The 24,894-nt window shown below is 41.5% G+C and overlaps 1 protein-coding gene across 1 annotated transcript in view; it reads left to right on the forward strand.

Annotated features, from left to right (window-relative positions):
• COL4A6 (collagen type IV alpha 6 chain) overlaps positions 1-24,894 on the forward strand; it is a 121,496-nt gene that overhangs the window by 73,405 nt on the left and 23,197 nt on the right. The window contains exons 4-20 of the mRNA XM_061361881.1: positions 3,594-3,728; positions 5,880-5,924; positions 11,837-11,953; positions 12,797-12,865; positions 13,585-13,620; positions 14,042-14,104; positions 14,733-14,768; positions 14,886-14,927; positions 15,664-15,756; positions 16,773-16,826; positions 18,221-18,280; positions 19,007-19,051; positions 19,970-20,023; positions 20,699-20,768; positions 21,689-21,799; positions 22,589-22,738; positions 24,290-24,394. Coding sequence (XP_061217865.1) covers positions 3,594-3,728; positions 5,880-5,924; positions 11,837-11,953; positions 12,797-12,865; positions 13,585-13,620; positions 14,042-14,104; positions 14,733-14,768; positions 14,886-14,927; positions 15,664-15,756; positions 16,773-16,826; positions 18,221-18,280; positions 19,007-19,051; positions 19,970-20,023; positions 20,699-20,768; positions 21,689-21,799; positions 22,589-22,738; positions 24,290-24,394 — 1,285 coding nt within the window. The remainder of the gene's footprint in view (positions 1-3,593; positions 3,729-5,879; positions 5,925-11,836; positions 11,954-12,796; positions 12,866-13,584; positions 13,621-14,041; positions 14,105-14,732; positions 14,769-14,885; positions 14,928-15,663; positions 15,757-16,772; positions 16,827-18,220; positions 18,281-19,006; positions 19,052-19,969; positions 20,024-20,698; positions 20,769-21,688; positions 21,800-22,588; positions 22,739-24,289; positions 24,395-24,894) is intronic.

The raw sequence follows: 24,894 nt of genomic DNA on the forward strand, positions 1-24,894 counted from the left end.
TAAACCAAATAGATTTATGCTTAATTCTCCAAGCTCACAGAGGCAATGGGGGAAAAAAGAATGTTTGGAATTCGCAGTGCTATGTGTAGCAGCTCTGCTTCAGTGGGCGAAAATTTATGTGGGGTATTAGAGTTGGCAAAGGGGTAGAGACAGTAGAGAAGCTGTGATGTGTTTGATTGTGTAGCAGTAGAGAGGCCCCATCATTACCCACCGCACTGGCCTTTCCTCATGACACCCTGGGATGCAGATGAATGAAAAGGGTGAAGGGAAGGCGGCACATATTGCAGAACCTTTTACATTCTGAAAGACACTGTCATCAAATTACGTTTTCAGACCATTTTGTTTTACTGCTCTCGGCAGTGTGGTGTTTCAGAAGCAGTGGGAGGTGCCTGTCCCTGCCATTTTTCCCTCTTGGTTACCACACACTGAGAATGGAAACCTGAATGTCTGAGACATCCCTGTGTTTTTAATGTGTGTAACAGAGATGTGTATGACTCATATGGAACTTGTGGCACAAACTCACTCAAAATCCTGAAATTATCTATGGAAGCACCACGGTGTATCAAGAAATAATGCAATTTTTTGCCAGTGCCGTATTCATTACAGGGAGGCAGGCAGCTCATTTAGTGCTTCTTGTGTAATATGCACAAATATGTTTGAGAATGCGGGTCATGGTATTCAAATATATGAAATTCTAGTGGGCATTTGAGAAAACACTCACCAGTTGCAGTAATTTCATAGACTTTGTCCTTGCTTGCTGTTAGGAGCATTCTGTAATTTTCCTGTCACACAGCCAGGAAACCAAAATGATACCATTTGTATTAATTACTAATGGCTTTTCTACAGGCTGCTGGACTCTCTCTGTGTATATTGAACAACAGAAATAGGGAGCTGTGTTGCTTGACTGTAGTTTCTGCTTGATGTAATCCACATTTTATGTTGAAGCATTTCTTCACTTCTAAGAGATGTTTTATTCTTTTTATCCTTTGGATAAGTAAGAGCAATCCTGATGCCAAAGCCCAGTAAATATTAGACTCTTACCCACAAGGTAAGCTCACTTAGGTCAAACAGTAGGTCCACCTGGTGTTGAACCCTCTAAGTTTACCTTGTGGTAAAACCTGAGTCTTCATTATCATTGTGCTTTTACCCTGGGATTGCTCCTGCACACCATGGGGCCTGCTCCTTATAATGCTTTTATGTTGGGACAGTTCATGGGAGTGCTACTGAGTGACGAAAAATGCTGCTTTTTTAGCAGTGGAGGCAAGTCCTTTGTTTCAGCATAGAAAACATGATTTCCATCCACACAGACTTCAAAAGAAACAGTAGGAATTCTTGAGAGCCTGATTATCATAGCATAATCACATTATCAGAGAGATTAGAAGCACTTTACTGTGTCTTTATGGTTTAGTGACACTCTGAGGCACTGGACAGAATCTTCAAGTGCTGTTAGAATCTGTCTTGTAGAGCACTATTGCAAAAGAGAGCTTTTAACCTAGGGGACCTGAAATCAGAGAGCAAGCTTAATTCCTCTGTCAGAGAGCTGCAGAGCTTGGAGTTACTGGTCCTTGCTGTCTTACCTAGATATATCTCTCAAAGTGACCTTCAGCAGAGCACAACAAAAGCCTCCTAAAATGTTAATTCCTATCAGTTCCAGTCATCTCGAAGCACTGTTGTTAACCAGGCAATCAAACTAATTGAATACCGAAGTGTTAGCAAGTCAAACAAGTGAGGAATTCACAGCATTTTTTCCTCTAGAAACCTTGGTGCACTTTCGGATGCTGTCGCTTGTGTGAGTGGTGGCTGGCTGTAACACTAACGTGCCCATTTTTAGGGTATGTCTCTCCCCTGCTGTATTGTCTTAAGGTAAACAGTCCACAACCCATGTCTTGTAAGTGAGATGTTGCCTGAAAGACTCCGGGTAGCTTGTGACTGTGGGAAATGAAAAAGTTAAAGCTAAGACTGAAAGTGAGAGCATTGTATGTGATTTACATAACACGTTCCTTGTTGTGTATGGTTGTCAAGGACCACTGAAGATTTTGGGGGATTAATGTTATGATCATATGGTTCCCAATAGAAAGGATTCCATTGATGATTAACCCAGAGTGAAGAAAGCTAAAAATAATCAACAGAAAAGCCTTTTCAAATGGGAATCTGTGCGTCTGGAAGGGCACAGCATGGACAGTATCCAGGCAGAAAAGATATGAAGTATAACACATGCACTTGACCTCTGTTAAAAGGCCAGGATGAAACAGTCATAACAGCAAGAATGACACTGGGAAAATAGCTGCTTCAGTAGCGAAGGAACATGGAATATGGGATAAGATGGTTTAGCCTGAATAAGTACTAAAAATTAGCCAGGGAAAAAAATTTTAAAATCAGTTACCGTTTGTTTCATTTTGTTTGATTATCAGCATCTAACAATGCATTTTTAAATTCACTGTAAAGCCTTCTACCTGCCAACTTGTGAAGTCAGTACTGTGTATGTCTCCAGCTGAGATTACTAGAACACTTACAGCAGGGAGCTGCATTCCTTCTGCTGTTTAAAGGAGTTAGGGAAAGAGAATGGAAACACACTACCATGGGCATGAGCGTAGAGGAGGATTGAAAGGAGGGGGATTTGGGGTTTTTTAACTTCCTCCTCCTTTCTATATCTTTCAGTGTGAAAGTTTGATTCTCTGCATAGATAACTTCATGGTTCCACTGTCTTGCCAGTAGAAAGCATAGCCCTAAGCTGCCATTTTCTACTGTCAGTCTGGGACCTTAGGCTCTGTGGATCTCTTCCAGGTTCTTTCAAAAGGAACCAAATAGGAAGTACAGAAATGTTTACAAAAAGCTCTGTGTAAAGTGTTCGGCTGCCAAGAGGCAGCTCCTGAGGATAAGAAAAAGTAAAGCACCTACAGCAATTTCTTTTTAAACCTTAGCCTGTTTCGGGAACAAGTACCCAACTGCCCTGCACATCCATGTACTGATAGAACAATGAGAGCTCATCAGTCCCGTGCGAGCCTCTGCAGTTGTAGAAAAGGCTGCCACCTCCGGGCACTGCTCAGTCATTGCACCCTTCTTTTTGTGCTCAGGGAATCAAAACCCATGCCCCAGCTGTAAGGCAACCAGGAGAGCACAGTGGAATCAGCCCCAGTCTTAAGCCAACCATTGTACTAGTCTCAAATACTCAAAAGTGTGTTTGCTGACTGCTTGTGACCAATGCACTTCTTGCACCTTGTGTTACCTTTTTGTTGTGCTGGATCTAAAGTATAAGCAAGATCTTTTTGTAGTACGCAGCCTGGAAATAGAGGTGCGAACTCAAGTAGCAACAGCCAATTTGATCTCAAAACACTGTCATCTTCCCCTGTTCCTTCCTACAGCAATATGGGTAAAAATAAATCTTCCAGGAAAAAGGGGAGATTTCTTACTATTACTTGTGACTTGCCTGAAATAACCTCTAAAAGCTTTATCTGAGAGTGTACAGGGAAAACTTCAGGATGTTCTTACTTCCCTGAGAGGTATCAAATTGCATTAAAGATTGAGTTGAATAGAGTAAGTGCAAAGGAGTTTGTGAACACCATGCACTGACTTACCGTTTTGTTGTGTATTAGGGTCGACCAGGACCGATTGGGCTTCAAGGACCGATAGGTGCACCTGGATTCACTGGCCCAGAAGGTTTGCCAGGAGGAAAAGGTGAGAGAGGAGCAGTGGGCCCCCCTGGACCGGCTGGACATAAAGGTGACAAGGTAGGATCAACAGAGACTTCTCTGTCCCTGCAATACATCTGTGACCTTGTATATAGTTTTGAATGAATAAAGATAATCTTGGACTATGTGCCCTGAGATAACAACACAGCAGTATTTCATTGGTATCTTCAGAGAATCCCTGCTTTTATTTTTGAATGAGAACACAGTTCCTAAAGCTACTGAACACTTACTCATCCTGGTAGATGAACCATCACCAAATGAGCATTACTGCTGCAAATAGTCTTTCACTTCTCATGCCCAGGGATAGATGGGTGTTATTAATGCTACATTCAGAGAGAACTAGAGCTGGTTCATGTGTAGAACATCCTGAGTTATCATCTAGCAAAGGAATGCGTACTAAGTCAAACCCGCAATTCAGTTTTGCAGGTCCAAAGTTACTGATAACAGAAAGAGTATTATAAACTATGTCATATTAAATGGAATAATCTTTAAGGTGTGGGTGTCAAATAATGCAGTGTGCAAGAATGGGCAGAACAGTGAACAGAAACATCTTAATGCCTTTCAGATCTATTCTGCTGTCTTTTCTTAGGAAGGGAGTATGAAAAGGGGAGTTTGGAGCTAGGCAAAAGAATGAATGGAAGTATGAACAAATACTTCCAGTAATAAAGAGTGGCTACATATGGGTAGTTCATCTTAAGACAGTTTACATTGTGACCAGGACATTGTGCACCAGGCTCGTCTCATCATGAGTTTTGGGTTGCATGCAGACGACTCGTTAAGTCCCATCACATAGGCTGGAGCCACATACATGCACCCACCACAGACCCGGCAGAGGTTGTGTAATGAATTATAAAATGGGAAAGTCTGATATTGTCTGATGCAGGGGCTGGGATGAGATTCTTATTCCCATGCCCGTGCAGTTGGACAAAAGGAATGTTTCAAGGACAACAGCTTGAAAGCTTCAAAGACAGAGGAAATCCTGCATGCTGTGCATGGTTTCTAAAATCTGAAGGACATCTGGGTCATCAGGACAAGGGCTTGCATTCTGGAACTGTTCCAGAGCATCTTATCATCTACTTGATGCAAGGTCCTCAGGTCATGTGTGCAAATAAGACAGATTCTACCAGGTTTCCTTACCAGGACCTGCAGAGTAAAGTTTGTCTGCCGTATTTTCCCAGCTACTGATAGGTGAGCTAGCTCGATGTAAGTATTTCAACTGTGCTTTCATATGCTGTAGTTACACCCTCTTCTCATTTAATATTAGTCAACACCTTGGAGTTCTGTTACCCTTTCTCGTGAGCTAAAGAACCATGTAAACTGAAAGTGGTGACAAGGAACGTCATGGCTTTGGTGTTGCATTCATCTGAAAGGCAATGGAGAATTCAAAATAAGGACTGAGACCTGATACAAGTGATGCCATTTTCATAATTCTGGCAGATAAAACTGAAATCATTGAATCAGACTTTGGAACTTACAGAAACTCGGGATAGGAATTGGCCTTTAACTAACAATTGGAACCAATTTCCTTGCACTGAAAAAAATCCTTATTTACTTCAGAACTGCTGTTTCTGTCCACTGAAATGAATACATACATAATACCAACATGCAGTAAGATTCTGTCTTTTTATCCATCATGGAAGCAGTACCTTTACCTTTCCAAAGCAAGAGTTTAAGCTTCATATTCAGCTTACACAGTCTGTTTTGCTACTATTCAGAGCAGAGCAGTAGAACCAACAAAGTGGTAATTACTTGCAACTCAGCCAGGGGTGGTCTGAAGTTAGTACGGTGGTCTGCGTATCTCTGGGTGGTACTATCCAAGCATAGGCAGAAAACCCCATTAAGTCCTGTTGAAACTCTTGGGAGGTCAAGTGTGACACTGAGAGTTAAGCTTACACTGGATTGTTTGTTTTCCTGGCATCTTATTTTCCCCAGATGTGCAGTAGGAGATTATATTTTTACTTTAAATTGCCTGATTAAAACATTCCTGAAACACTCATTTGGCATCCAGTCAAGCTCAGATGCTCTGTTCCTATCTTCACTGACCCCTGCGGTCAGATGGAATCTGCATGGGAAAGTCTGCTCCTGAAAGCTAAAGTCCAAGACCAAAAATGCTGGAGTGAAAAGTATGTCACAGGTAAGTGAAATATACGGTTGATGAAGTGAAATACAACGTGTACTCTTTTTCTTCAGGGCCCAATGGGAGTTCCAGGATTTCAAGGCATCAATGGGATCCCAGTAAGTTTGCATACGTAAATATAAATCACCAGAATTTAGTCACAACCAAAAGCACATAAGCACAATGAGACTGTCCTAGCACATGCATAGTGTATCTTGAAAGTGCTTGCTTCTCTCTGGAGGGAAATGGCAGCATTTACTACTCTACCTGGTGATCCCATGCTGTTTCATAAGAGGTTTGATTCCTTTTATGGGATGATAGGAAGTTGATCTGTATCAGCAAGTGAGCTGAGTTACATGGGAATCCACTGCATCATTGATAAGCTTTTCTTTCAGCACCATGTTCTCTCAGCACCATGTCTACTAGAAAACACCATGTCATGAAGTCATAGAATTGGAAGGGACCTCAGACAGTCAAACAGACATGATCAGCTCTGCTTCTGGCCATTTTTAGTATGTGTTCCCTAACCAATTCTTAAAACTTTGTAATGATGGAGACTAACTTTTGTGTTAGAAAAGCTTTGCTAATGCCAAACTTCAGTCTGTCTCCAGTTTAAACCTCTTGGTTCTCATCTTACGCATGATGAACACAGAGATTGCTTCCTTATGCTTTGTAGTAGCCTTCTTGTGTGTGCTATTACCAGGTTTCTCTCAATCTTCTTACGATGTGAATGAAAACAGTGGTTAGAGCTGAGGCTCTTCAGAGTACTTGCTTCTCGGTAGCTGCTACTGCTGGTTTAGATTTGAGCCCTTCCAGAAACCTATGACGGGAAAGAGACAATTGCTGTGTTTTCAGGTGATGGGGGTAGGAACCACTTTCCCTGACCATTAGGACTTTTTTGTCTTTAGAACTGTGACATTTCAGTGAAGCTGTTTCCTTTACCATTCAAAATATTATGTGCCAAGAGTGGTTTTGACCAGCTTGCTTCTGCTTGGTTTTCCCCAGTGAATTTTGCAAAGATTCTTACACGCTCTTTCCCTCAGGGGAGGTTTAGCTAGGACAGATTTTAGAAGTTGCCCCAAATGTCCTTGCTCTCTTTACTGGTATTAGAATTCTTCTTTCCTTGTTGACATTTTTCCGCCTTCTGTGTCCTTGTACCTTCAGACTATACTCATGCTCTTTCTCATATTCCCTACTTTCCAGCTGGCCAAGAGCTCCAAAGTTCAGCAGTGTTTTTCTTACTTCCTATCAAAAACTGAATTGTTTTGCTAGATTGGCTGAAAATGCACGGTTGGCCTTGTAAGAGCTTCCTTGGTTCCAGTTCCTTCCTGGCCGTTGTCCTTTTCTCCCCCTCTGCTCATCCTTCCCTGTTTTCTCTCCTGCTCTAGTCCCTTGCTGCTGTTTTTTTCTTTTCCCGCCAGCCAGCTCTCTAGGTCTGAAGAGAACAAGCTGTTCCCATAATACTTAATTAAATTGAACACACTGTGGGAACACGCTGTTCTCAGGGTATTATTTCAGACCAGCCTCTGAAGAAAGGGGATTCCCAGCAATGAGGGGAGGCAGAGGTACAGCAACAGTCATTGCCAGGTAGTTGGCAGCGATAGGCATTCCAAAGAGAGGGTAGGAGAGGTAGATGAGAGGATCCAAAGCCTCCAGCATATGCAGATCTACTCTATCTGCTTTATTGTATTTTGTAGGTGGGTGAATAGGAAGAGGCAGCTTGTGCTTGCTGCTCATGAACATCAAAGTGCTCACCACTGTGGCTCTTCTGTGCCACAACTGCCCGACAGAAAACAGGGGAAGGGGAAACTGGCTCCTACTGTTTACGTTCTAACCATTGAAATAAATACTTCCTTTCTAGGGTGAAAATAGCCACCACCACTGCTTGAGAAAATATTTACACTTCTGCCAGTTGCATTTCAGGATAGGGAGTAGCTTAGGTTTGTTGTGAAATGGGTATGAATATACACACATTATAAGGTTGTGTAAAATACAGAGTAAAGGAGAGAGCACATGTGTGCTGACAGATGTAAGATAAAATATATTGCTATCTCTGCACAAGGATTAATATCTAAACATGAAGAGAGGTTGTTTGTAGTGTGCAGGTATGTCAGCGTGGGTAGGTATATTTTAATCAAGGCCAAATGACTGCAACGCTGTGGTTTGGAGGGGAATCCCACTTTTGACCTTAAGGGAAGTGGTGTTCCACAGAGTTCCCTTGGGGAGGTGGAACAGGCTCCCCATGGCACGAAGCCTGTCAGAGTTCAAGGAGCGTCTGGAGGATGCTCGTTAGTCATATGATTTAATGCTAGGTAGTCCTGTGAGGAGCAAGGAGTTGGACTCGATGATCCTTATGAGTCCCTTCCAACTTGAGATATTGTCTGATTCTGTAATCTATGTTGTTGCAGCTGGCCTGACTAATCCCTTTAACCTAATAAATACAGCAGCTACGTGGGTTTATTACTAGCCTTTTATGTCACGCTGTAGAAGAAACCCTCAAATCCTTAGCCCAACTCAGGAAGTTTGCTTTTTCCTATAGGACAAGGTTCAAGGACACCTCTGGCAAAGGCTGGAACTGGAGATGCGGGGTGTATATAGCTTTTCATGAACTGTCCAAGGAGTTCTAGAAGGAAATACTGTGAGGAGTGAGTCCTTGTCTGTACCATGAAAGCTAGAGCTACATGGAGAGACAAAGTTCTGGATTTTAGGATCCTCCTAGAGGAAACACAAGGAGTGGCAATGGCTTGACTTGGTAAAAAGGTCACTTTGCTGTAGCAATCCGTGCAACTGTTTATTCAGTTAATTTTGTGTTCACCCTTAATTGCATTAGTTTCCCCGTTCTAAATATTTGTTGAGCTCCCATGCTGGGATTGCCTTTGTGCTGTTTGGTTTAAAAAAGCGTCCCCTTGGGATCACGGCATTAGTGTAGGAGCAAGAGTCAGATAAAGCAAGGGTCTAGATGAACAGTTCGTGTTTCCTTATCTGTCTCACAGGGAATGTCACCTTTTGTGGCAACAGCACAAGTGATCTCTCCAGCCTGTGTTTTAACGGCAGCCTGTAAACTAGTCCCCCTGCCATGTATAAGAAAAGGCTGTAAAAGTCTTCTGCCTTAAGGCAGTTGAGGTGCCTGTGCTGAATTGGTACATCTGCCAAAACAGGAATTAAGAGGAGGTGAGAGCAGTGAAGCTGTTAACCACTGGTTTTCTGGTCAAAACATCTCTTTAAATCAGTATTTTAAGTCCCTGGGGAAAAGGTTCGTTTAAGCCAGAACTTTACGAGTCTCCAGGAAGTCACCTGTGGGTGCTCAGTATCCACTCAGGTAAGGTTCTTAAGATACTGTGAACTCTAATGGCAGATTAGCTAGGAAGTAGGAAATCCTGTGATTTTTTTATTTCCTAAAGCAAAAGAGAGAGCGTGTGTGTGCGCATGTGTGGCAGCCTGTCACGCTTTGGCTCAGAACCACAGGCATGGATGCCGTGGGGATTAAATGATAGGGCCACAGATTTATTTAATACAGACAAGAAATCACTGTGATTTATTTAATACACTAAGAAATCACTGTGGTCACCATACTTTGTGTCCCTTCTTTGAGACCCCTCCACATACGAAGAGGATACCAAAATCCTTTGGGCTGCTTGCAGACTGTGTTGGTACGAGAGATAGGAGATTGAAAGTGCTTTGCAAGTGCTTCCCAAGACATGAGGCCATCAGTGAGCTGGCTGCTACAGGCTGGATCTTGGCCAGCACTAAAGGATTAGCAGCTTGGCTCCACCTTATCTTGCTCCAAGGGGCAGATGTTGGCTTTTGAGCTTCACTAAACCTTGCATCTGGTCACCTTATGTTGTAACCAGATATATGTGCACTTGTCCCCCATCGCTTCTGGTTTTGTTGATGCTGTAAACAGGGTGAAAGACCTGGTAGCTGTTGACCACTCTGGCCTCCCTCTGCAGTCACAGCCTGTCCCATCAGAGACTTGCTGCTCCTGGCTGGGACATCCTGTGTGGATGCATGAGGGTGGGTTGCCACTGATTTGTTTTAGCTTTGGGAACCAAATGAAATAATTTCTAAGAGACAAAAAGTGGCAATAAATTGGTGCTTCAGCCTTCTCCTGTTGCTTTACCAGGGCTTGGCAAGTCTCTGCTTGCACAACACACATGGGTGTTTTGACAAATAAGCTTTAATCATCATGGCAACTGGTACAATGTATGTAGTGGTGCCTGATGCTTTGGGATGACTTCATTCCATGTCCTCAGGCTTTGTTTAATCTCAAATTTATACTTGTCTGAGTGAGCTGCTTTGGTCCTATAGTGGAGACAAACTTCAAATTCATTCAGTTTGCACCTTTTTAATGGACAGAGAGCAGACCTGGGCTCTCTCCCCTTCTCTGCATTTTGTTGGCACAAGTCACAGCGCAGGTGTCAAATGAGCTGGACCAAGGAACTCTTCTGGATGAAAATTAACCCCACTAAGAAACAGAACAGTTACTTCTCTGCTGTGTTGGTTTCCTGCTCCAACTTGCCCATCCTGCCTGTGCTTACACCAGCAAAGGGAAGACGTAGGTGTGAGTAAGCAGGAGCGTGCGATGGCTCTCCTGGCAGCAGCTGAGACCAGTGATCAGCTTGAGTATTTACATAACTATGACCTAACTTGCTCTGCATCCTTGGGAAAGTCACTCTGCTACTGTATACCCCCAGCTTTTCATGCTTAAAATGAAGATTATAGCATTCCCACGTTTTTGCAAGGCATTTTAAGATCCTTAGATATGAGGCTTTACGTTACTGCAAAGTTCTTCCTGAGTTTGGTCAGAGCATGTGCTATTGGCTTGGACTGGGAAGACCTTTAGCAACACAAATGTGTTTTGTTTTAAGTGTCAGGCTTAAAACGTGAAGGATTGTTACTGTTCTATCTCCATTTTATCCATGTTTGGTTTTTCTTACTTTCCTAGTGTGAGTCATAACTTGTTTAATGCCATATCTTAAGGATGAATCTTTAGGATCAAACAAAAGTACTTTTGGGATGAGTCAAGATCTGGGTGTTCTGAGCAGAGGGAGAGAACTGTCAGTTACTGATACTATCTCCATGAGTTTCATTTTTCTTCCTACACAAAACACTGTCTTTGAGTGCTACAGAACTGATTTCTGTGAAAAGGAGGCTAGAATAAGCAGCTGCTTGAAACCTGGCTAGTGTGACTGACAGTTCTGCCTTTCTGTGTTCTGCCTACACATACCCATTATGATGCTGAAGGAAAAGTAAGTAAAGTTGCAAACTTTGATCTACTTTGCACCAGTACCATGCTGAGTAAACTTCAGCCAAATTAATTGAGCTATTAATTTGGGCAAGAGAGTTGTGAAATTAGAATTAGGTATAATTGTATCCTGCTCTGCTTGATTAATAATTGACCATTACAAATAATTTCTTCTAGTTTAGGCAAAGCAACTGGTAGAAACAGCTGAAGTTTTAAGTTTAATACATCAAGAAAAGCTCTTTTGCTTGAATGGCCTGGTGCTGGAGCTGTAACATCTGTTGAACTATCAAAGGGAAGAATCCACACTGGAGAGGAAGAGAAGTCACTGAAACTTTAAGCAGATTGGAATTATAAATGCTCAGTATTGTTGAGTCTGCCTCTGCCCTTGTTTTCACATGAGCAACTTCCATTCCTGATGTCAGGTGCACCCTTGCATGCTGTTTTACACTGTGTTAAATGCCGTATGTTTCTGACTGTGTTGGGATGAGTATTACCCTTTCGGGACCTACTCATGCACAAATTATGTACTAAAGAAAATTATCCCTTGGAGAAAAAGGTATTCAAATGAATACAGCTAATGTTCTAGGACTGAAGCTTTGGGGAGGATACACAATGCTGGCTGAAGAAGCTTGTTCTGTTGCAGTCTGCCATACACTGAACTTGAGTGGGAGTTGTGCGTTTCTTTTGTTTTATGTTGCCATTTGGAAGCTATCCACTTTCTGAGGACAGTATTACTAAAAAAAATAATGCATCCTGTCAGTCATTCTCTTTTTCCCCTTTACACAGGGTCACCCTGGGCAACCTGGACCTAGAGGTCTGCCCGGCCTTGATGGCTGCAATGGTACCACTGGGAGTCCTGGTGTTTCTGGATCAGATGGGTTTCCTGGCCTACCTGGACTGCCTGTATGTCCCAGCTTGAGTATGGTGTTTTTTAGTCACTAAGCCAGGATTTGCTTTTCATGCCTTTGTTGGAAAAGTAACTCCCAAGTACCTAGGAAGAACCCTAGCATTGTTAGAGCTCAGTATCATTGTCTCATAGAAATCTCACTCTGAGGGTAAAGTAGAGATCCTGTGAATCTATTCATCTGCACTCCCCTCTTACAGGGAGTGGTGCTTTTGAGACCACTTCTGTCTCTATTTGTCAGGATGAATTGGTTTTGGAGACACCCATTTTTCTTCACTGACTGTAGAGGATGGCCACTCTGTAGCCATTCTGTAGGATTAGGTACAAGAACTCCACTCTTAGATGCTTTTAGGAATTATAGTTTCTTATAATAGTTCATGGTTATTTTTGAAGTATGAGCAAAAAATATTTGACTTTACATTAAATTATTCGAGTATTTTTTCACATTTGAACCTGGTTTTACAAATGCAGGTTGGGAGACTTGAAATTCATACGATGTTGAAAAATATTCTGAATGGCATTGATATAGGAACAAGAGGGCTGCCCCATGTCAAACAGATTGAAATAGGAGTTAAAAGACCTAAAATAAAAGGGAAATCTGATCAAAACAGGATAATACCAGAGAAAATGCTTGCAGAACCTTATTTTAATAAAGCTGCAGTAAGTTGTAAGTTCTTGTCATACACAGCTTCTCTGATGTAGATGCAGTGACACTTCTGCAGTTTACTGGAGCCAGGAGTTTGCCTTGTCCATTACACTGAATATAAACTCTTTCAAAACTAAATCAGTATTTTTTTCCCTGGAATTTATTTGTGATTTGATTTTTTGTTGTTTTTAATCAGGGTCGCCCTGGCCCAAAAGGCCTTAAAGGAGAACCTGTTTTTGCTCAAGGCAGCCTGAAAGGAATGAAGGTAAGACTTGTTATCATGTAGGAAAAAATGAAGTACAAGAAACATGTTGATGTCCTACAGGTTGCAAGGCTGATGCTTCAGATTAGATTGCTCGTGATGTTAGACATGGCTGTCCTGGGTATGTCCGAATACAGAGCTGTGAAAAGGTGGAATAAATCTACAAAGGATTTAGTACCTCTTGTAGGACTGAATACCCCAATATTTAGCAGCCTCATGCTTTGTTAAATACTGAAAATATTAAGAAATGTACTGTCGTATGGCTTTGATGAAAATTAAGAACTTTTATAACATTCTACCCACATTACATACACTTAGTAGTTGGTAAAGGTTAGAGATCTTTATTTTCTTCAATATTTATGGGACATACAGATAATCTGGTATAATAATGCTTTCACGTATTTGATATGTATATTGGTTTTGTAATGAAATCTTTTGTAGTGTATTTTTCAGTGTTTTTACAATTAATGTATTTTTTCCTTCATACTGCTTTAGTTTCTCTTGTTACCCATCAATAAAATGGTTGTAATTTCTCTGGAGTTTTGGAATCTCTCCATTACCTAATTTAAATGTGGAAGCACAGGTGTAAAAATATTTTCCCGTATACATTTTATTTAATATTAACTAACAGCAAATACTCCTATTCATACAGAATTTAATGTTCCTTATAGTTGGTTGCAATAACATGGTGTGATTTTCACTTGTGCGTTTATAATTTTTAGGGAGAAAATGGTCTTCCGGGATTGGATGGAATTTCTGTAAGTTACTTAATTTGGGGAATAATGATTTTAAAGAATATTAAGTAGGTAATTTTTCTTGTTTGGCTGTCAAGGGCGCTTTTCACACTAGTGGGCCATGTATTTGCATGTGTGATACCATTAGCATGAGCAGTTCCAAATGTGTAGTGGTATGAGTCAATCCACAGTAGGGTAGAAGGACTCAGATTGTTGCTATTACCTGTTCACTTTTTCCTTATTCAAATCAAACTCCATTCTACTATTGAATTCTGTTCGATTGATTTTCAAAATACATCTAATCATATGAAAAGGATTTATTATAGTGTTTTAACTGACATACTTAATTAGGGGATATTGCTTAATGTTTCCTGAGACTCACGTTGTTGGGGTTTGATAGGGTAAGTGCTACACATTCTGTATTTGCCCTATGTTCTTCCTACAGGGTCCAAAAGGTTTTCCAGGTCCAATAGGTTCTGCAGGCCCTATAGGATTACCAGGTTTGCAGGTAAGAGACCTCACCTGTTGCACTTGTTGAACAGTTCAAAATGTTTGCAGTTTTTCTTCCTTGTGTTCATCGTTACAATGAGTGTAAGTGTGTGCGCATCTAAAAGGAGTGAGCACAGCTGACTTCAAGCACAGAATACATGAACTTAGATAGTGTAATCTAATCACAAGAGAGAAGCCTCTCTGGAGTAGTGCTCAGGTCAGCAATCATGAATGAGGGCTCCAGCAAAGCCCTAGAGTGCTGTCTACAAACACTGCATCATACTGTTGTGAGCACTTCCTTATCTTGGGACTAGAGAGAATATGCTGACCTTTGCATGTTCAGAACCTTTGTCATCATGAAGTGTGCTAAAGACATGATTTTTCAAGGTGCTGCTAGAGAGTTTCCAATGGGCAGAGGTAAAGACAAATCACATGTTAGTTGCTTTTGAACTGAAGTTTGCTTTTAATTAACCACAGCACCAAAAGGCTATGCTGTCTATAAAAGACGTGAAGATCATGTGTATCTGTTACTTTTGCTTTGGGGCAAGAGGTCAGTCCAGGTATCACTGCAGATTTCAGCATTGCTCCAATTGTGTGCTTCCTAATGAAGTCAAAAGAAATAAAATCTTGGTCTTGTTCACTTTTAGGGTCCAATGGGTCCCCCTGGGCCACCAGGTCCAAAAGTAAGTACCTACCTGCCTTCTTTCTACTCCTGATCATTGGCTTTTTTAACAGTGCTGTAGGCATAGGTGATGCTGCTGTTTTATTGCTTGCTCATCATTGGTGTTTTTCTCTCCTAGGGTAACATGGGATTAGGCTTTCAAGGAGAGAAAGGAGAAAAGGTAGGTGAATTTGTTCTGTTATGGGAAGAGCATGAACTAATACTCTATTGTTCCCATCATAGCTTGCTCCTTTAGAAAGTGGGTAGGTCCTAGCATTTTCTTCTTCTTCTTTTAATTTTCTTCTCTTGGACCGATTAACAGTGCAAATACCAGAGAGTCTTGCTGGTTCCTTACCTGTTGGTAAGCCACAAAAGAATGGGAGCTATTTTCTGGATGAAGAGGAAGGGGAAAAATGTCATTTCAGCTCAATATTTTCATGGTTATAGAGAAGTGATGTCCTCTGATATCTTGAATCTCTGTCTTTCCTTTTCTTTGGACCCTCACCTCTTGCACTGAATTATTCTACTGACTTCATTCTTTTTGGCTTTCAGAATATTTTTTGGGTCAACTGATGTGTAATTTATAGTCTAAGTATCCTAAATAGTGTCCTGCAGACTGTGTGAGAATTTACACGCACAATGGGGCTTCTCCAAGTTCTCAATCTGGGGTTTAATGCACTTTGCATTCTATATCTCCAGTTGTTTATTGTTTTCTTTCATATTTGTCCCCAAAGTTTTTCTGGAATGTTTTCCTGTTCACTTTAATTTCCAGTCTGATCTTACGACTTCCATGACCAAACTCTGTGCTAACATTCAGAAGCACAGATATTATGTATGTGGATATAATTAGAGTGGCTTTTTCTGATTCAAATCAAACATGTTCTGCCTATGTTAATAGCTTTCCCTTTTGCCAACAGGGTGATGTAGGGCTGCCTGGCCCACCAGGTCCCCCGCCATCCACTGGAATACTGGAATTTATGGGATTTCCAAAAGGGAAGCAAGGAGAAAAGGTCTGTAAATGCAGTTTACAAACCCTCCCCATGCTTCTTCATTCAAGGCTGAATGAAGTTAGTAAACAGTGAGGGCTGTTGTATTTCCAAATCAGAATTATTTTCTGTACTAATTTAATCTGCTAGGTGGCTATTGGATAAAAATATTCTTGGCTCAGAGCATCGCAGACCACTGGAGAATGCATACCTCTCAGAAGGAGAAGCCTGAAAGCTATTTAAAGAGTATCATTATGAATACTAAAACTAAATGAACTGTATTTTGTTACTGTTGGACCTGTAGAATTGTGTCAACTGAAACAAAAACCCTAAATCCATTTAGAAAAAGAAACAGAAGGCTCCAGCTTTGGCCTGATGTGCACTACTGAAATAATCAGATTTCTCTCCTTTGTTGTCCTGGCGTTTAGAGAGATATTTTTAGTTCATCAGTGTTTTTATAGAAGCTGTATAGATCTTGAGTTAAAGATTCTTTATATGCGTGAAATTTAGGCATACTGAATTAATGTGGGGCCTATACAGACTGGTTTGGAGCCCTGTCTGAGCTTGCCTAAACCCTTGCCTAAGTCATGAGAGATACTGTCTTACTTGGTGGAGTTACATTAGTGTGAGGTGATATTTAAACAAATGCCATTCCTTTTGGCTCACTCTTGAATTTGTAGGCAGGACTGTGAAGACATTATCCTATCTTATCATGTGTTATTTTGTTGGTTTTCATCAAGTATCATGTATGTCCCAGTTCCCTACATGACATTATGAAATGCTTCTTGTTTGACTTCTAGCAGTGGAGGGCAGTAGAACAACTCCCAAGTGGAGGTCTCTAAAGCCATGAGGTGTAGTTAACAGAGAACTTGTTCCATGCACGAGCACTGTGCTGAGGGACGCTGTATCTGACACATGATGACACAAGTCAAGTATACTTGCTGACAAATTACAAGGCCTTACTTTAGGAGTCAGGAACATGATGGAGGGACTGGGGAAAGGCACAGTGATTTACTGTGTTTACCTCTTCCCTTTGTCAGGGTGAACCCGGCCCCCAAGGATTCCCTGGAGAGAAAGGATTGCCTGGCATCCCGGTAAGACAAAGGAGAGTTTTTGATACCTGCCTAATGTGATTTAGGTGGTACAACAGCCTGTGAATAGCTCACAAGGTCTCTACAGGAGTTTCTAGGTACCAGAGTACTTTGACAATCTGATAAAAAAGTCCACGAGACTTTTTGAAGAGTGTAACTGCAATCTGATCGTTTTCTATCCTGGAGATACAAAGAAGATAATGTCCTACTACCGAAAGAAGGTAATGTTGTCCTACTCAGACGTTACAAAGCAACTGTTACTTCAAGTGCATGTAATTTGCAGTTTGGAGACCTGCAAGTAGGCGTACCCTTCACATGACCACTTGATGGCAGTGTTTGTTGATGAGCTAGACATATTTAAAACAAAAATTAATATTTTAATTATGTCTAAACATATTCTGTTATTTTACTTTAAAGCTGCGAAGCACATGTGGGTCTTTCTGTCTAGATATATATCCAGATTTCAAATGGGCTGTTTAACATTAGTGCTCGTAAACTTAGCAATGTGTAGCATCTTCTCTGTATGAATCAAGAACAACAGTTTATCCCTGGATTCCAGAGGGTTATTTCCCAGCTTATAACCTTTTGTAAACACAGGTTTTTTGATCAGTTTAGGAAATAAATATTTTGTGGAACTTCTGACTAATAAGATAAATTGTTTGCCAGTTCCTTCAATGTACAGATGTTTTTAGTAGGACGTGCAAGAGAAAACTGTACGTGAAGCACAGTTTATTAGCCTTTCTGGAAAGGTGCCATTATCTGCATGTTTGACTTTATGCATCACAAGAGGCCTATTTTAGCTGGTGGGGTTGAGCATATGTGTGAATTTAACCATAGCTATAAGATATTTCAAGATTGAAGCCTGAAAATTGCTTAACTACTGTAACTCTCCCTGAAATTAAATCCTGGTGTTCTCTCGCTGGGTTTGATACTTCTTGCTGACTTGGAAAAGCACCAAAAGTTTTCAGTTGTTGAGTGTGAAAATGCTTGTTTTGTGTCATTTGTAGGCTTTAGAAATGGAAAAGAGTGCTCTGAGCAGTCCCTTGAGCTGCTGCTGTTAAGAAATGAGATTTGAAATAATTTCTAAATGTAGAATACAATACGGAGTAGCAGTGGCAGAACTTTGCTGTTTATAGCATGGGGTTACTTGCATTTGCTACTGAGAGATCTGCCATGGTTTAAGTGGATAGAAGTCATGGGAATGAGGAAGATAATGTACTGCACATACTGCTGATTTGGTTGATACAGGTTTTCTTTCTGGAGCAAAAGAGTCCCAGCAGAAACAGTCTTTCCCCCTTGTCTCTCTGTTAATAGATGGGTTTGTGCTCATTTAGTTGTAGGGCTGTGCCATTCAGTTCCAAATATATCTCAGATTTAACATTGATGTTTTTCCCCAGGGCTTTGGAGGCATTGGAGAAAAAGGAGAAAAAGGTGTGCCTGGCTTGCCAGGTGGCAGGGTAGGTAATTTTGCAAAGTCCTTAAATGCTTGTTCTCCAGCACATGAAATGGGCCTTTCATCAGCAGAACCATTCCCAAAGCATGTAGAAGTCTCAGACATAGTACTCTATCCCATAGTAGTCAGGGCCATAGAACAACAGAACCAGGAGGTCCAAATGAAGATAATAAAGGGGCCTTGCAGAGGTTTTAGGAAGCTCTTAACCAGTACCAGATCAGCTATATGTGGGAGAAATGGGCAATCTGGCCATAGATGTTGGTCTAACCAGTCACTGGGAGTTAACAGCATGCTCAGTCCCATGCCAGTCATGGAATCTTCAAAGCACCATGACCCTGCAGAGGTGGGCTTATACACAACAGGAAGACCAAGGCACTTTGTTCTGTATGTGCAGAGTAAATTGTCAAGTTAGAAAGTCTTGATTGTTTCTCATGGCTTTATAAGTGCAAACTACCTACCAGACTTCCTAGGAGGTTGGGACTCCATGACTTACTTCCCTTGAACTGCTGATTAGAAAGACAGTGGCTGAAGAAGAGAAGACTTTTTGTATCAGTTACTCTGCTGAATTCTCTCAGTTATGATTGTTAATATTTGGAGGTATGGAAAGTCAGTGGTAGCTTCTCCTTTTGAAAGTTTTACCTTTGCATTCTTTGATGCTATTTGAGCCTGATACAAGAAGACCAGACTGAAATGGAGCTTCTGAAAGTTTATCTTTTTCTGCTGTTCCCAGGGTCTTTTGGGACTGGATGGATCCGATGGGATTCCAGGGAGAAAGGTGAAATTTGTTTTATATTTTTACTGTCCTTGAAGAAGCCACCTAAATGCTCAAGATTTACTGACTTCCTTATGTAGTGGCTTCAAGTTCTCTGACAGGTTAATGCATCTGCCTTATTAAACTAGTGAGAGCTAAGTCGAAGGTCCACGTAAAACTCTGTATCCCTTTAACTGTTGCGTTATCCCTAGATGTCTAGAGGACCACCTCCAGAGACTGGAAATTGTAATTCCCTCCTGGAGTAATCCAGGTTCCTCAACAATACTGTGTATAGTCTATAATGGAGCCTACAGCTGTCTGAGACTTCTGAATCACAGGCAAGCTCTAAAGTTAAGGTTCTCTGCTCCAGAGCTCTTGGAATATCCCATTTTGCCTGCAGTGGCAGTGTGATATGCAATCCGTATTGGGCCAGGTTGAGTATGTCACCCAACAGGGAACAGTGTGTCACTTCTGTGTCATTTCTAGTCACACAACCACACGGGGAATTTTGGTGTCCCTGAGAATGCTGCCAGGAAATGAAGAACTGGATCTCGCTGTGTCACTTTAAATGGTTTGATTGGAGGGGAATATTGTGGAAGGGAAAGTGTGGGTGACAAGGAAAATAATGTTCTAGACTCCTCACTCCACAAGCGTTCCCACAGTTGTGTGAGAACTCCAAGGTCTCCTGATTTGGACACCTTTATGCCTGCTCACCAGTTCTCACCATCTTTGCAGCACAAGGAGACTTAACGGAGATCCTGTATTTTGTGAGTGCTGAGAAATTGATGCCATCAATTTCCTGTTTAATTCTTCTGCAGATGTTTGGTAGGACAATGAATTGGGTTTCTGATTCAAGTCCAGGTGTTGCAGATGTTTCAGCTAACAAATGCTACTGTCTTATTGTCTCACTGTGTAATAACATTCCCCTGTGTGACTTTGCAGGGTCATCCAGGTATTCCAGGCTATCCAGGACTGGATGGAGTTGAAGGCATGAAGGTAGCTTCTCACATGAAAATACCAGATTTCAATTTCTGTACTATATATAGGCAATGTGTAGCAGACATTTGCTGGGTATCTCACAGTGTGGGCAGTCAGACATCTGGAATCTGAGTGGAAAATGGTTGGATAGTATTTTGTTGTGAAAAACACTTATCTGCTACCAAAATTTGTATAGGGTTGGCATACATGTGAAATGCTAGTACTGAAGGCTTTTTTTTTGTGCAGAGCACATGGAAGTAGTAGTAGTACAGGTTTATGGGCAGAAGAGTATTACTGGAAGAAGCAGCAACGTGTACACTGCCTGGTGTTTATATTATAAATATGATGGCAAGTTTGGACAATAATCAACGTTTTGGACAGATTTTGCACTTGCTATTTCAAAGAGGATTCGATACTGTTATAGTGAGAGGTAGGAATGCATTCAGATATCTGGATAGCAGCAAACACTTTCTCTGAAGCAGTCCTCAGTTTCATCTGACAGGAAGTAGGTCAGTCAGGACAGCAGATGATGGTTAACAGCAGAACAAAGTATATTCTTCACCAAGACAAAGAGTGATGGTTAGTCAGTGAATGACTACAGACATTGCTACCATAATACAGTCTGTTTCTGGACAAGCAGTCTTCCCCTCCATCATCCGTCTGAATGCAGTATGAATCTGTTTTCTTCTACAGGGTGAATTAGGTGACACCGGTCCCCCAGGCCCTCCTATTGTTATTGACAGGGAAGGTTTAGTCATTTCAGGTACATGTTTCCATTTTGTTTTGCAACTCCTCTAAAGCCCTTTTTCTGATCCAGCTTTCCCTCTTTACCACTTTTCCAAGGGTCTAACTCATTCCTTTTACTTTTTCTTTCATTTCTGTGTTGTTGGTATACAGATACCATTGTCCCATGTTTATAACTTCAGAGTTTGCAATAAAACTTTCATCCCCACATTGCAGAATTATATGTTTCAAGGCAGAACAAAATTTAGTGCCTAGGAGGCTGACAGTGAGAGCACAGGGAGGTGCTGTGGGTTTACTCACGCTTGTGAAGCCCTGTAGCGACAGGTGAGGGATGAAATGGCAGGTGATAAGGTGTCATTGGTCACTCAAGGTTGACTCAGGAGGTGACAGTCTTGTTCAGAAGCATCCTGAATGACCAAGCAGCCTTTTTTTCCATCCGGATTTGCCTATCCCACGTTGCCCTTTAGTCATCATTGCGCTTGTAGTAAGTGTGGGTAAAGCCCTTCCCAAATCTTCGTTCGCGAAGACAAGCCATAAATCAATGAAAAATGGGTTCCTTGTGTGGTGTAGAAATAGGTACTCTGAATGTCATTCTGCTTTTATTTGTCATACAATGTGATAAGGATATTGTTGAGAAAATGAGCTTAAATAACACCACAGCTGAATGAGACCTGGTTGGGAACAGCCTTTGAAGCCATAAAGGTAAGGGGACAAACAGTATGATCTCTCTTACTCTCTTATTCTTCCTCCTTCACTTGGAGTCAAGTTTGAAACAACCTCTAACAGGTCAGAAGGAATTTTCCCACTGTTGTTGACTAACAGGCAGCTGCTAACAGCTTTACAGCCTTTGCTGTCTATGAGATCAGTAGTTGACCAAACAGTCTTTCAGCAGAAATTCTCATGAGATTTTCCTTCTTGTTTTCTGTATTTGTCTCATAGGTGCCCAGGGTGACCCTGGAAACCCAGGAATACCTGGTCCTCCAGGAGATGAAGGGATCAGTGGATTACCAGGCCTTCCAGGAGCTCCAGGGTTTCCAGGCCTGGAAAGAGGTAAAGCAGCTGCTAACAGTGCCCTTAGTAGGCTGTTTTCTGTGTTTGTTGCCAAGAAGACTCTGGGTAGTGACCTGGAGATGGTGAAAGTATTGGAGCAAGCCTCTCCCTGCTTCTTCAGCTGCCTGATTTGCAGACTGCTGCACATGTCTGAGACATAGCAGGCAGGGATATACACAGGGAAACCAAGTGGAATGGAAGCAGAATTAGTCCCACAATTATTACAGCCCAAGTAAGGCTTCAGGTGTGAATACTTGATATAGCAGCACACACAGGAGGTTGATTCTTTGATTTCCATTTCAAATGACTTGATTGGCAGAACCTTTCCTGTATTTTAAATAACAGCAAATGCTTTTGAAATATATTTTTAATGACTTTTCATATTAGCAATTTGGCTAGAAAAAAAGTGCTGTAGGTAGAACCCGTTTGTCCCATCAAAGGTTTCACTTGAAAGTTCCTGTTTCACTTGAATGTCATCTGTGAGCTCCTTGCCTGCAATGATCCAGAGACTAGGTGCTATGCAGGGTATTATCTCACTCAAAGTTTAATAAAATTCAGTCTTACCTAGTTCATTGTCTGACTGATCAGTAGGACTCAAATGCAGCCCTGTGAAGTTTTCTTGGTGACCAAGGGAGCCAGTTGATGCCTCTGATTAGTGAGTTTTCCTTTGTGTCCAGTTATAAATTGTTCTGTGCTAACATGGGTGCAGTTCAGGGCACAGCAGTTACTCATTAAATACTAGAATGTGTTTGCTGATGGAGAACTGATCATTGTGTCATTGTTGTCTAGATGGAATGGGTCCTGGAGGGTCTCCAGGTATTCCAGGTGTGAAGGGTGAAGTGGGAGAACCAGGAAGAGCAACGATTGGGTTACCAGGCCCTCCTGGCAGAGGTGGTTTACCAGGTCTGCCGGGAGCACCAGGATTGCCTGGGTCACCACGTATGTATATTTTCTCATCTGTTTTCATACTGGATTCGGAGTGAAACAGGACAATAATTTATAGTTATTTATTTGCCAGTGAGGATTATTCATCTGTAAATCTCAAATGTTTGATTGACACCTTATTGTGATTGTAACTCACAACTTTAAACATATGTATCAGCAACCTCCCCTGCGAGGTAAGAAAATGCAGCTAATTATTGTCTGGGGGAGTGTTTCCTGAGAGACCAGGGCACAAGGTTGTGTAGGCACAATTTATGACACAGAGAACACTGAAGTTCCGCAGTAGTCTCCTACTGGCTTAAAGAGTAGCCCATGATCTTATGAGCACCTAGGCTATATGTCTAGTCATATCAGTAGGTTATTTGCATACCAGGAGTCAGATAGGATGCCTGAAGAGACAGTTTTCAGGCCTAAGGAAATGTGTTTTTATTTTTTACATGTTTTATGTGTATGGATGCCCTGATTGGATTAATTATGTATAGATTTATTTTCCTCAGAAAGTGATTATTACGTTAAAAGGGTTGATTTTACACAAACCTTGTGTTTTACCAGTCTGGCATTAGCTGAGTTGAAACAACCTGTTCTATTTTTGAGAACTAGCCTTTCAAAACTGGGCACACTCCAGTGATGGAGCCAGTGCAAATGGTCTGAAATGATTTTCTGTGGAGAAGAGATGAATGCTCTCTTATCAATAACTGTTTGCTAGTCAAATACAGCTTGTTTTTCTGCAGAGTCTGTAAAGCTCTTGTAGCTGGTTTTAGCTGATGGTTGCGGTTTGTTTCATGGAACAGAAGATGGGTGCTGGTCAGCACTCCATCTTACTGTTGTCACTGAGGGGAAGGGTTTTCCCACACTGTAGTTTTAGATTGTTAGATTACTTTCCACTGCTGTTTCTGTCAGCTCATGTTTCATTCTGTTCAGCATATAAAAAGATGTAGAAAATAATGCTACAGCTACAAAGTAAGGAACAGAGCCCTTAACCTTTTTGCCATTTAGTCTCTTTCCTGAGCTGCAGCAACTTAATGCTTAAAGGGTAGGCAGCCCTGGGGATGGCTCTGTCATGCCAGAAGCAGCGGAGACATTGCTCATGTGTGATAGCTTCTGTGCCAGCAAAAAGGGCAATAGCCAGTCATCACAATCACCAGTATGTCCCTTCAGCTTCTATCCATATGAGTCTCACCGTCTCCCAGAGCTGTAAAGGCACATCTGCATGAACTGAGTCATTTGCTTTTCTTTATACAACCTGTTCACAGTTTGGTTAGTTCTTCAGCCAACTCTTAATTCTTTATAAAGTGCAGTGAAAAAGGAGTAAAGGAATGAAACCTGCATCCACATTTTGAGAGTTTTTGCTTTTCTGTATGAGACACTATAAGCAAACACAGGGCAGAGGACTGCAGCTTGTGATACCAAACAGATTCCAGCTAGCTTCCACCGTTACAGTTTGATCTGGTGCCATTTCTGTTAGTTGCATAACTGACTTTGTGAGTAATTAATGAGCTGGAAATCCAGCCTTCTCATGGCTTTTGCTTGCCTTCTTTCTACATATAGGCCCTTCATTCGCCCCTGACACGATCCTGGATGCAAGGACTGGGGCGCCGGGGGAGCCTGGACAAAGAGGGCTACCAGGAGCTTTGGGTCCAAAAGGGTATAAAGGTAATAGACTCTTGTTTTGGAAAGAGCCTTTTAGCAGTCATCAGGCCTCAGAAAGGTATTTACATGTGGCTAATATCCTAAGGGATGAGGTGGAAGTGTTTTTATGACAAATCACAGGAGACCGAGATGGATTAAAAGAGCAAACAGCCTTTACAATTTAGAGCTGTGCCCAGCACTCCCAGCAAAATCCTATTTCCTACTTCCTACTCTGCTCAGGCAAATAGCAGATAAACATCTCACACCCAGAAAATTAGCTAAGTAAGTTATACTTTAAAATCATAAGATGTAATGAGACTTGGAAATAAAATCTTGTTCACTACATTTTGCAGTATAGGCTGGAAATAACAGAGAAACTTAATTTCATTCTCCCCTGTGCTAAAAATGATGAGCCTTTGGGTCCCAGCGTGTGACAGAAGCAGTGGCAAAAGCCATGATGATGCAGATAGCACTGTGCTTTGTGATTATTTGAATCCAGTTACAATTCAGGGAAACACAGATAC

This window comes from Neopsephotus bourkii, unplaced genomic scaffold, assembly GCF_033783945.1.
Source record: "Neopsephotus bourkii isolate Nb327-2 ecotype Australia unplaced genomic scaffold, CSIRO-AGI_Nbou_v1 NB_1067, whole genome shotgun sequence".
Lineage (NCBI taxonomy): Eukaryota > Metazoa > Chordata > Aves > Psittaciformes > Psittacidae > Neopsephotus > Neopsephotus bourkii.